General features: G+C 46.5%; 1 protein-coding gene across 3 annotated transcripts in view; it reads left to right on the top strand.

Annotated features, from left to right (window-relative positions):
- ENO4 (enolase 4) overlaps nt 1–11,708 on the top strand; it is a 30,068-nt gene extending 18,360 nt beyond the window's left edge. For all 3 annotated transcript variants that reach the window (XM_055119667.1, XM_055119669.1, XM_055119668.1), the window contains exons 10-14: nt 1,700–1,825; nt 3,645–3,840; nt 5,994–6,061; nt 6,590–6,707; nt 10,463–11,708. In XM_055119667.1, coding sequence (XP_054975642.1) covers nt 1,700–1,825; nt 3,645–3,840; nt 5,994–6,061; nt 6,590–6,707; nt 10,463–10,608 — 654 coding nt within the window. In that variant the 3' untranslated portion in view covers nt 10,609–11,708. The remainder of the gene's footprint in view (nt 1–1,699; nt 1,826–3,644; nt 3,841–5,993; nt 6,062–6,589; nt 6,708–10,462) is intronic.
- The last annotated feature ends 318 nt before the right edge of the window (nt 11,709–12,026 follow it).

Genomic DNA, 12,026 nt, shown 5'->3' with positions numbered 1-12,026 from the left:
GACCAAACATGATGACCTCTCAGTGTCTATGTTGCAAGCCATAATACCCAAAAGTAGGGAGAGAATATGGGGAATATTGTCTTCCATAGAGGCAGGGAAGGGTGGGAAAGGGGAGTCTACCAGGGATATTGATGGTGGGGAATGTGCAGTGGTGGAGAGATGGGTGTTTGATCATTGTGAGATTGTAACCCAAACATGAAAGCTTGTAACTACCTCACAGTGATTCAATAAAATAATAAAAAAAAATCAAAGTCATTAGCATTGCTTCACTGACAAGATTAGATTTTACAGATTGGCATTAGAGCAACTTAAAGTGCTTGCTGTTTTGTAATGTGGAAAAAAAGTGCAAAATTCTTTCAAGTATGCCATTCTGTTAGCAGAAACAGCAGCAGCCCAGCAAACCAGAGCCGTTCTGGCCAATTCTCCCACCTGTTACCTTCCACCCTCCCCCCCACACACACACACTGTGCCAAATATCCTAGGAATCACTCCTGAGCCACATCTGGGAGTCAAGGTGCTGTTTTGCTGAGATTATAATGGTTACTTTGGCCCTGTTCACTTCTGTTCTTAATGACTGTGATTGGGGATGCTCAGGGGCAATGTCTGGTCCTGTACTAAGGGGTCACTCCTGAACAGTGCTCAGTGGACGCTGTGGAGCCATGGATGGAGCCTGGGTCATCAGCATGAATGCCAGTAGCCTTAAGTAAGAATAGTATTATCGGGGCCGGAGCAATAGCACAGCGGGTAGGGCGTTTGCCTTGCATGCGGCCGACCCGGGTTCAATCCCCGGCGTCCCATATTGTCCCCCAAGCACCGCCAGGAGTAATTCCTGAGTGCAAAGCCAGGAATAACCCCTGAGCATCGCTGGGTGTGACCCAAAAAGCAAAAAAAAAAAAAAAAGAATAGTATTATCTTTCGTACTTTCAAGACAATGTGTTTTTGTTTTTGCTTTTCCCAACTACTAGAAATCATACCAGGAAAGGAACATCTTCACATAAATCTCTTTACATTCCATTGTTGGTTGTTAGTATCCCCAAAGACTAACCCTACTTCCAAACTGTTGGATATTCAGTCAACGGGCTCTTTGTTCACCGTGAGTGGACAGATAGGGCCTGCCCAGGCCGGGCGGACTCGCTCCCCTTTATGTTATTGTCAACCTCTCAAGTGTCACAGCCCCACACTGTAACCCCCAGAAGGTAAGCGTTCCCCTTCTGTTCTGAACCGGTCTCTCGGTACAGGAGTCTTCCTATGAAGTGAGTCGGGAAGAGCCCTGGGCTGGAGGGCAGGAGATAGCTCAGTGGTACAGCACTTGCCTCACAAGCACGAGATTGCGAGTTCAATCCCTGGCACTGCCCCACAGGCCTGAGAGCCACCAGGCGTCTCTGCCATTTGGGATCCCTGGTGCCACAACAAAGTATGTGACCTCCAGTGCACTCAGCCATGTGCGCAGTCCCCACTGAGCAGCACAGCCAAGTGTGTGTGCCTCAGGCCTCAAAGAAGCAAGGGAGGGGAGGAAAGGAAAAAAAGAAAGAAATGTATAGCATTTCAAAGAGACGACCGATAACCCAATTTCCCCCACCAGCGAACTGCACGCTTTCATGGGAAGGGGGCCTGGAAAGAATGCTCGCCAGAATAGGAATGACATCTAACGTTTGAGGAACTCACACCTACCCTTTAATATTTTCCTTACACATTTCAGAGTAAAGGAAAGTATGAGGTCATGATGGGAACATACAAAAACATGGCTGAGATGGTGGACCTCTACGTGGATCTGATCAACAAGTTCCCCTCCATTATCGCCTTAATTGATCCCTTCAGGAAGGAGGTAACAGGATTCGCCTTGAATCTGATAATACAACACAGAGGGAAACCTCATTCTTTGGGATCTGACATGCAAAATGTGTTGTCATTTCGGCTGGGCCCGAGTTGCTTTATTTGGGCATTTATGAGAAAAGGCACTTACTAAGCGAGTGAATAGCAGGAACACAATTACACGGGAGCGGGCCTGTCTGCAGCGAACCACGCGACGCCCAGGCACTTCAGGAGAACCTGCATATTTACAAGCTGATGGAAGCAGAGCCCGCTGTGCGAGCTGGTGCCTCAATAGGTTAATCACGGATCATTTTCAAGTGCTCACGGAAACGGGACTTCAGCTAGGCCAAACGATTTTTTTTTAACCTAAATCTGGTTACTGCATATGCGTAAAAGCAACAAAGCCCCATTTTCAAAATGTTCTGAGATATTGAGTCTTTTTCATCTATTCAAGTGAAAGCATCTGACAAGGGTTGTTTATGTGCACCAGAATCCTCGCTTCCTAAGCCACTTTAAACTCCAAATTTAAATGGTTGAATTTATGAATGTGAGACCCGCTGGGCACATCGAGTCGTCTCTTTGAGGTGACTCACCTAGTTAAATCTGGGGTCGTCTTTGGAGTCCTGGGGTCCAAGATCCATCTTTCCCAGCACGTAGGGAGGTTGCTGAGAGTGGGGTTCTCCAGCCTGCCAGCCTGTCTTCTGATAGTCAAGAAGACAGGCGCTGGCCAAAGCTGTTTTTACTCGATTGTTATTTTGATTCTGTGGGCCAATGCTCAGGTGTCACTCCTGGCTCTGTGCTCAGGGACCACTCCAGGTGGTTCTTGGGAGACCATGTGATGCTGGGGGTTAAACGGGGGTCAGTTGTGTGCAAGCAGAGCATTCTAACCCCTGTACTAGCTTTCCAGGCCTCACAGTTGATGACCCTTTCTAAAGAGATAGGCTGAAATCTGGCACAAAGGTTTAAGACTTTTTTTTTTCCCAAGAGTTCATTTCATTTTGTGGGCTCACTGACAAAAGCAAAAGGAGTTGAGAGAGAGGATCTGGAGTTCCTGCAGGTGGGGCTGGAGTGATAGTATAGTGGGCAGGGCATTTGCCTTGCACACTCCCGATAAGTGGTTCGGTCCCCAGCATCCCATATGGTCCCCCAGGTACCACTAGGAGTAACTCCTGAGTGCAGAGCCTGAGTTGACCCCCCCCAAAATTCCAAAAAATAGTTCCTATGGGTTTATTTAAGGTGTCTACTTCCCAGTGTGGGAGGTGTGTGGGGGGGGAGGGGTTAGTAAGATCTTTTGACCATTGTTACCAGCCTTATGGATCATATAACAGAGGCACATTTGAGTAATGCCTGGGTTTGAATGACTGTGGGATCAAGATGGAGAGCAGCATTTCATGTGCATCAGCCTTTGACTCACCAGATCTTTTATTTATTTATTTTTTTTGCTCTTTTGGGGGTCACACCTGGCAATGCACAGGGGTTACTCCTGGCTCATGCATTCAGGAATCATTCCTGGTGGTGCTCAGGGGACCATATGGGATGCTGGGAATCGAACCCGGGTCGACCACGTGCAAGGCAAACGCCCTACCCGCTGTGCTATCGCTCCAGCCCCGACTCACCAGATCTTTAAGCTGAGAAGGAATTAAGTTTCTGTTCCATGGAGTCCGTCCGTTTGTATCTCTGTGGTATGGACCCCATTCAGCCACAGCTGCAAAAGAAAACTGTTGTGCGTGTCTCCTAAACAGAGGCAGCTTTGTGTAGGTGCTTGGCGAGTGCTGTTGTTTAGCAATTGTGTCTAATGCTGTACTATGATGGTTTCTTACATGTTCACCCAGGACTCGGAACAGTGGGAGAGCATCTATAACGCCCTTGGTTCCAGGTGTCACATCATTGCCGGCGCTGAGTCCAAAAGCATCTCTAAGCTTCTGGAGGACGGAACCATTAGCAACCCCAAGTCCAGCGGGCTGATCATCAGACACACAAACCAAACGACCATGTCGGACTTGGTGGCGATTACTGATCTTGCGGAAAGTGAGTACAAACACGGGTCAGAAAGACTTGTTTAGACCAGAAGCCAGATAACCCAACGATGGAAAAAATTTGAAAAGAAAACTTTCCAACCTTCTGTGGGAGTGGTACTGGCAGACAGTGCCAGAGCTTCCTGGGTCATTCGCAAGAGGCCAGGCCCAGCCCCAGTCCAGAAGCACTGGTGTCCAGAGGGGCTGCCCGAGGTGAGACCAGGGCCCAGCCCTCTCAGCATCAAGGGACCTCCTTAGCTCCTGGGCCCACACTGGTTTTATTTATTGGTTTCTGGGCCACACAGATGTCTGATTTGTGTGTTTGGCGGCACTCCGGGATCACTCCTGGTGCAAGACAAGTGCTCTACCCACTGTACTCTCTCCAGCCCCCCAAATACTGGTTTAAAAACCCCCAGAAGTTTCCCTTTCCCACCATGAGGTCTTAGAACATGGCATTCTTTGAGCCAAGAAGGTTCTTGGCTTCTTCCCTTTTCAGATCATTTTGTCTTTTTATCCCTGCCTCCCACAGCCCTCCCTAGTTCCCCTGGCCCTTCTCCATAGCAGATTATATTTCCCTTTTGGAGGGGGGGAAGTGGCCACAGATACTTATGTGATTACTTCAGGTCTGCTGTTCCCCTCCGGACAGAACACTCCTACGAGCTCAGAGCGTCTTCTTCACGATACACAATGGCTGGAACAGAAAGAGCGGGAGTGGGTCTGGGAAAGGTGTGAGGCTAGGGTCTGCCCTCACCCAGGACTCAGATGGCAGCCAGAGGCTGGCCTGGGTGCAGGAGGATGGGAAGGGGTCCCCGGAGCCCTTTGGCCTGCAGATTGCTCCAGTCATCATTCACCTGTTGTTCTAGCCCTGGCCTTTCCTCCTGAACCTGCTGCTTTGAAATCATCATCACTCACATCAGCCGCTCCAGCTCTCACCTCAAAGACAGACTCTGTCACCAAGGGAAGAGCTGTGGCTTCCACTCTTGGTGGACTTTGACAGATTCCAAAGGGCTTTGGGATCCTCAAATGACTGATAAGATATCACCACTGCTCTTGTAGTAAGCACCCCTCATGACAGATTCCTTTAAAGTAAAATCTTTTAGCCATTTAGGTAGGCATTATCCCTCCCCATCTGATACCCCTATACTTAAAGTGCATTTTTGTCTCAAAGATGCACTTCCCCCCCGTCCGCCCCGGCCCATGTTGAACATGAACCAAATTAAATTGTATCTTATAGGTGTGCTTTAAAAAAAAGTGTCAACAGTGGGTAGGGCATTTGCCTTGAATGCGGCTGTTTGGGTTCGATTTCCAGCATCCCATATGGTCCCCTGAGTACCGCCAGGAGTGATTCCTGAATGCAGAACCAGGATTAACCCCTGTGCATCGCCAGGTCAGGTGTGACCCAAAAAGCAAAGAAAACAAAAAAAAGTGTCAATATGGGGAAGTAGCTCAGTGGTGGAATAAATGCCTAGCATAAGATTCCCGAGTTTAATTTCCCTGCTCCCAAGACTATATCTGTAGCACTGTTGTCCCGTTGTTCATCAATTTGCTCAAGCGGGCACCAGTAACGTCTCCATTGTGAGAGTTGTTATTACTGTTTTTTGGCATATCGAATATGCCATGGGTAGCTTGCCAAGCCCTGCCGTATGGGTGGAATACTCTCGGTAGCTTGCTGGGCTCTCCAAGAGGGATGGAGGAATTGAACCCGGGTCGACCACGTGCAAAGCCTTACCCATGGTGCTATCACTCCAGTCCATAGACTATATCTACATCCCCCCAATACTGGTTATGGATGGTTCTGGTGGCAGACACCCCAATCACTGCAGTGGAAGGGCATTATAAAGAAATATGCCCATTTCACTGGAGTGTCCATACCCTTCAGTGGAAATAGTGATGCATCTTACAATTTTTGGTACCTTAACTTTGATAAAACATGTGTTCTTTCTGTACTTAGCATCTAAAACTACTTTAAAAAGAAGGTGGGGGTGGCAAACGGGTAAAGCGAGGGTTTATAAAAATGCAAATGCTTGGATTCGAATTCTTAGGAGACCCAAGCACTTGACTAGTCCACAGGAAAGTTTTAAATCTCTGCCAAACCTTAAGTTTTGACCCGAGCTCACATATACACTGTGTCCCAGGTAAAACTCAAAGCATTTCCTCTGCTGGTAGGTAAAAAGCTCATCAGCATCTTGGGAAGCGCAGAGGGAGAGTCCTGTGATGACAGCCTCGCGGATCTGGTAAGTGCTGGAAGCCGGTCAATTGCAGAATGGCCAAAACACTGCTTTTATCACGAATTGGTATTTCAGAGAAATGCAGTATTCGGAGAGGAAAGTCATGTAACCTTTTATGAAATAGACTTGCTTCCTCCCAGACAGCTCCCTTTTTCAAAGAGCTAATCTTTGAACTTTTAAAAAGAAGAGCAATTGAAGTCCGGAGGAAATGATGAGCACGCTAAAATGAAGGGGGTGGACACGTGCAATCTTACCTCCTAAAATGAAGTCAGAAAGGCCAGGATTTTCTGAGACAAAATGAGCAGGCGTACATGATGAGCAGCAGACGCAGTGGAGACACACTATATCTCTTTACCTTTCTCAGACTCTCAGCTGGTAAGCCAGTCCACTTTTCTTACAGAGAGAGAGAGAGAGAAAACTAAGTCACACAGGAAACATCAGACCAGCAGGGACGGTCCTTCTGCCCTAAGGACCTGTACATGCAAATGTGACCTCTCCATTGTAAAGCAATGTTTTTTTTTTCCCCTCCTTAAGGCCACTGGACTCGGTGTACGGTTTGTCAAGTTGGGAGGTCTTTCTCGAGGCGAACGGGTGACTAAGTACAACCGCCTTTTTGCTATTGAGGAAGAACTTGTCCAGAATGGAACACTGGGTATGCTTTCTCGCTTTGTTTTTACTTAGCCATGAATAAGAGGACAAAAGATTGGAAGAGGGAGCATACAAGTCCCCCCGCAGGAGGGCAGGGGAATCCAAAGACCATAAATAAATGCTGACAAAACTAGGATGGCATTTGCCACAATGCATATTGTTGTCCTAATGGATTATCTATTTACCTGAATGCTGAAAACTCTCCCCCTTCTTATCCTGAATAGGCAGCATGACGGCTTTCAATAGAATTAATTGATTGGAATCTCCAAACCCACCTTTTGTTATGGTCCAAATTATAAATAGGGCTTTTCTTCTGAGTCCAGGAGAGATAAACACACATTCTTTCTTCTAAGGGTTTCTGGAAACAATTAATTTTACTTGTAACAAGGAGACTGCATGTAAATGTTAAGGCTGTGTGGTGGAAAGGCTGTGCTTTCCACAGGGGTGAAGCAATCACTTAGGACATCAGTCCTTTGTCAATTTGCATGGGTGGCAGCTACTGGTAATTGGAAACACCCCAAAGAATCCATTTTTATTTTATTTTTTATATTATTGACTGATGCTCTGCAGAGCACATGTAGAGCATTTAAAGAAACCAGTAGTTGTCATCATCATTCACTACATAATTCATCTATGGAAAAGTGTGTATTATACAAGTGGTGCTGATAACATTCAATATTTTGGTATGCTATGAGAGATTCACTATAGGATGGATGTGGGAGAAGGAAGCAGGCCCACCTTGTGATTTGGGATAGGAATGAAAAAGGAGAGATCAGTAGAAAAAGTGGTTATAAATTGGCCACCATTAATATATGCAGTATCTCGAAACAGCCTGGAGTCAGCTGGAAATGGGTAACTGAGAGACAGAATCATGTCAGGCCGCTCAAAAGTGAGTGCTGCTTCTGGTGAAGGGATGGGTGTTTGAGCATTGTATAACTGAGACTTTAACCTGAAAGCTTTGCAACTTTCCACATGGTGAATCAATAAAAGAATTAAAAAAAAAAAAGTGAGTGCTGTAGTGTGAAACCCACACAGCGTTTCCTACAGTTCTGTTCTGATTTGGGGAGGCCTTCAGCCCCTTAAGTGACCGAGTACATTTCCAGCCAGACTTCGCGACAGGGGAAATAGCTGCCTTGAGGCATCAGAACTCTAGTGATCAGTGTCTCGCTCCTTGCTGGTGACAGTCTAAGCCCCACAATACTCCCAAATGGATTAGTGCATCAGTGAGAATTTCTCTGACACTGGCTGTGAGCAAAGGAAGTTAAGGGGACTGGGAGGAGAGATAGTACAGCAGGGAAGGAGTTCATCTTGCACAGGACCGACCGGGGTTCAACTCCTGAGTACCTCCAGGAATAAACCCTGAGCCAGGAATATTGCCTGAGCACTCTCAGGTGCAATCTAAAGACCAAAAATTAATAATGAGTTAAGGGATCCAAGATCTGCAGAAACAAGTCATCCTACTCTCAATTTTAGGTGGGAAATTTTTTTTAATTTTTATTTTTTTTTATTGAATCACCATGTGGAAAGTTACAAAGCTTTCAGGCTTAAGTCTCAGTTACATAATGCTCAAACACCCATGCCTTCATCAGTGCACATATTCCACCATTTAGGTGGGAAATCTTGGCAAAAGTTTAACCATTACAACATCATCACCGTCTGCGTGACCCCACTTGGGAACTGTCTTACCTCGGAATGGTTATTGGGCAAGAATTTGTATTTCTGGAGAGTATTCACCTCCCCATATGCCCATTTTCTTCCTTATCCTTTTCTACTAAGCCTCTCCCCCAAGTCCATTGATCATATATTCCAGGTTGTTGCAGGAGGGTACAGTGCAAACTGAACACACACGCTGGGTAACTGATGTCCAACTGTGGATTCACCCTTAAATGGTTCTGGGGGATGGTGGGAAGGAAACTTGAGACATTGGTGCTGGAAAATTACACTGGTGGAGGGGTGGGTGTTGGAACATTGTATGACCGAAGCCCAACCGTGAACAGCTTTTTAATGCTCTATCTCACAGTGATTTAATAAATATATCAGCTCCAGGATCCCCTGGGTATGCATTGAGCTGTGTCCAGGCTGGCAGTGTGGGTTAGAGCCTACCCCCAAAATGGCAGAGAACAGTGGGGTGTGCTCCTGTCTGGTTTCTGCGTCTCAAACACTCGGGGGTGGGGTGGGGTGGAGGACGTAGTTCTTCAGACTCAGCGACTCAGTCACCACCTGCAGCTTTTGCCACAAGAGCACAGTGACCTCTGTTGCCTGCAGGGGTGTGGCTGTGGTCAAGGGTGCCCAGAAGCCTGGTTGAGAAGGCCCTCCTCGGGCGGCCCCACGCCCACCTGGGGATCCTACTCGCTGTGGGTTTTATTTTCCTGAGAAGCTATTTCATTTATTTGTTTGTTTGTTTGTTTATTTATTTAGGCGTTTGCCTTGCATGAGGCCAACCCATGTTTAATTCCTCCATCCCTCTTGCAGAGTCCAATGAGCTACCGAGAGTATCACGCCTGCATGGCAGAGCCTGGCAAGCTACCCATGGTGTATTCGATATGCCAAAAACAGTAACAATAAGTCTCACAATGAGAGACGTTACTGGTGCCCACTCAAGCAAATCAATGAGCAACGGGATGACAGTGACAGTGAATTTATTTGGACTGGAGCCATAGCACAGCGGGTAGGGCGTTTGCCTTGCACGCGGCTGACCCGGTTCGATCCCTCCGCCCTTCTCAGAAAGCCCAGCAAGCTACCGAGAGTATCTGGCCCACACGGCACAGCCTGGCAAGCTGATATGCCATAACATATGCGTATTCGATATGCCAAAAACAGTAACAACAAGTCTCACAATGGAGACGTTACTGGTACCCACTCAAGCAAATTGATGAACATCACGGGATGGCAGTGATACAGTGATTAAAAAAAAAAAAACCAAGGGCTGGGGTGATAGCATAGCGGGTAGGGCGTTTGCCTTGCACGCGGCCGACCCGGGTTCAAATCCCAGCATCCCATATGGTCCCCTGAGCACCGCCAGGAGTAATTCCTGAGTGCAGAGCCAGGAGTAACCCCTGTGCATTGCCAGGTGTGACCTCAAAACCAAAAAAAAAAAAACAACCCTTTACACCAAATAACTTACATTTAGAGTGTAGAAATACAGAATAAATAAATAAATAAATAAATATAAATAAATCACAATCACAAAATCTCATTAATCACCGATTTCTCGGGTGGGCTCAGTAACATCTCATTTCGTCCTTTCCCGGAGATCTCAGAAGTCCATCTCGACTTGGCCCTCCTAATGATGTTGCACTGGGGGTTCTTCAGGGTCAGGGGAATGAGATCCAGCTTGTTACTGGATTTTGCATATGAATACACCATGGGGAGCTTGCAAGGCTGTCCCATGTGGGCAGGAAACTCTCAGAAGATCGCCAGTTTCTCCCAGAGGGAGAAGAAGGCTAAAGATATCGCACGGCTGTGCTTCTGAGAGCTTGCTGTTAAGTCTCTCTCTGGATGTTGGCCGTTGATGAGATTACACACACCTGGGTTCCTCTGCCGGCACCTTTATTATTTTTTTCTTTTAAAAATAAGTAAATAAATAAATAAATAAATAAATAAGTGGTTCTGGAATCATAGACATGAGGTACCTCTAGATGGTTCTAAGGATCATCTCTCTTAAATCATATAGCAAATAACATTGCAACCAGCACTGTGGAATTAGGCAGTCAACTTTATTGTTTCATTTTATTGAGTTTTTTTTTCCAACCCAAACAGGTTTAAATGAAGAACACACATTTTCTGACTTGAATGAGGAAGAGCAACAGGATGCAGCCACGCCTGAGGCTGCTGTCCGGGCTGAGGACCCGAATGAATCCCAGGAGCTTATCTTCCCCACAGAAGTCCCCGAGCCATCGGCCTGACCAGGAGCACCTTCTAGAAGCCGATGGTCACAGCCACACTCACAGCTACCCCTTGAGTGTTGTGAGACCGATAGGTCTCAAGTTTACTTCATGTTGCTTCTGCATGTACACTTGACTGTGGAAACTCTCTATTCTCTACGTCCACTGTTGAGGCGAATACAGTGCCCGTGCTTTTACCTGAAATTGTGTCTGTGAACACTGTCTTAAAGCCATTACATTTGTGCAGGGATTGTGTCAACACACCAGCTCCCTTCTCCATTTGAAAACGGGGTGGGGTCATCCTCTTGTAAAGAGGTTGTTATTTTTGCCACCAACCCCACACTCAATTCAAACATTCTGACTTTGGGCTGGAGCGATAGTACAGCAGGCAGGGTGCTTGCCATGACGCTGGTGATTTGGTAGAGGAAGACCAAACGTTGGCAGGGAGCAAAATGCCAGTGTTGTAGCATTTTGTCCCCCAAGCAACACCAGAGCACCACCAGGAGGAATTCTTGAGTGCAGAACCAGGAGTAACCCCCGACCATTGCCAGATGTGACCCTCAAATCAAAATCAACAAATATTTTGACCTTATACATCAGAACATTTCTGAAAACAAAACTGTAGACTCTGTGCCAGGAAGAGGCACACACCTTCTGTGCTGATCTTACAGAAGTGCTCGATCATGCTAGAAGGCACCGCCAGCTACATTTCTGCCACCGACCTCAGGCAGAAGTGCGAGAGTTTCATTGTTTTTCACAAGCATCCTCTTCCCTTCAATACCCTCTTCCCTTTCTCTAAATTTTAATTTCCCTTACATTACTTACATCTTGGCAGTCTCTCCGTTGTTAACAAGAATGGGTAAAAACTAATCCACATATCAGCAAATGAATATGAATTTTCATATTATACCATTAAACAGGTACTAAAAGGTGATGGAACATATAGGTTAACTGAATCGTCTCTCTTGGAAGGTGTAATTGGGGTTATAGCAATGGTGACCTAAATAAACCCGTTTAAATACATATCTTTAGATCTATTATTATCTAACTGCTTTATCTGGCTTAGGGCCCCTGTTAAAAGTTACCATTTGCTTTTCCCCAAAATTATATAAACTGCTATGCACTGACCTGGGGGCTAAGTTTAGATTTTCAGTGCACTGGAAAAGTTTTTCTGTTTTTTTTTTTGGGGGGGGGGTAGCCAAACCAAGCAATACTCAGGGATCACTCCTGGCAGGGCTGGGGGACTATATGGGATGCTAGGGATGGAACCTGGTTTGGCTGTGTGCAAGGTAAGCGCCCTCCTTTTTGTACTATCGCTTTGGTCCCATGAACTCAGAGTTTTTACTAAGTGCTCTGGGCTTTTCAGTACTAACAGGATCTTAGAGGCCATATGGTAGGCTGGGCGGGGCAGTGGCTTGACCGAGGCTCAGAAGTTGTAC

Source organism: Sorex araneus, chromosome 11 (assembly GCF_027595985.1).
Source record: "Sorex araneus isolate mSorAra2 chromosome 11, mSorAra2.pri, whole genome shotgun sequence".
Lineage (NCBI taxonomy): Eukaryota > Metazoa > Chordata > Mammalia > Eulipotyphla > Soricidae > Sorex > Sorex araneus.
The sequence above is the reverse complement of the archived record's forward strand: the minus strand, read 5'-3'. Positions and strand labels throughout refer to the sequence as shown.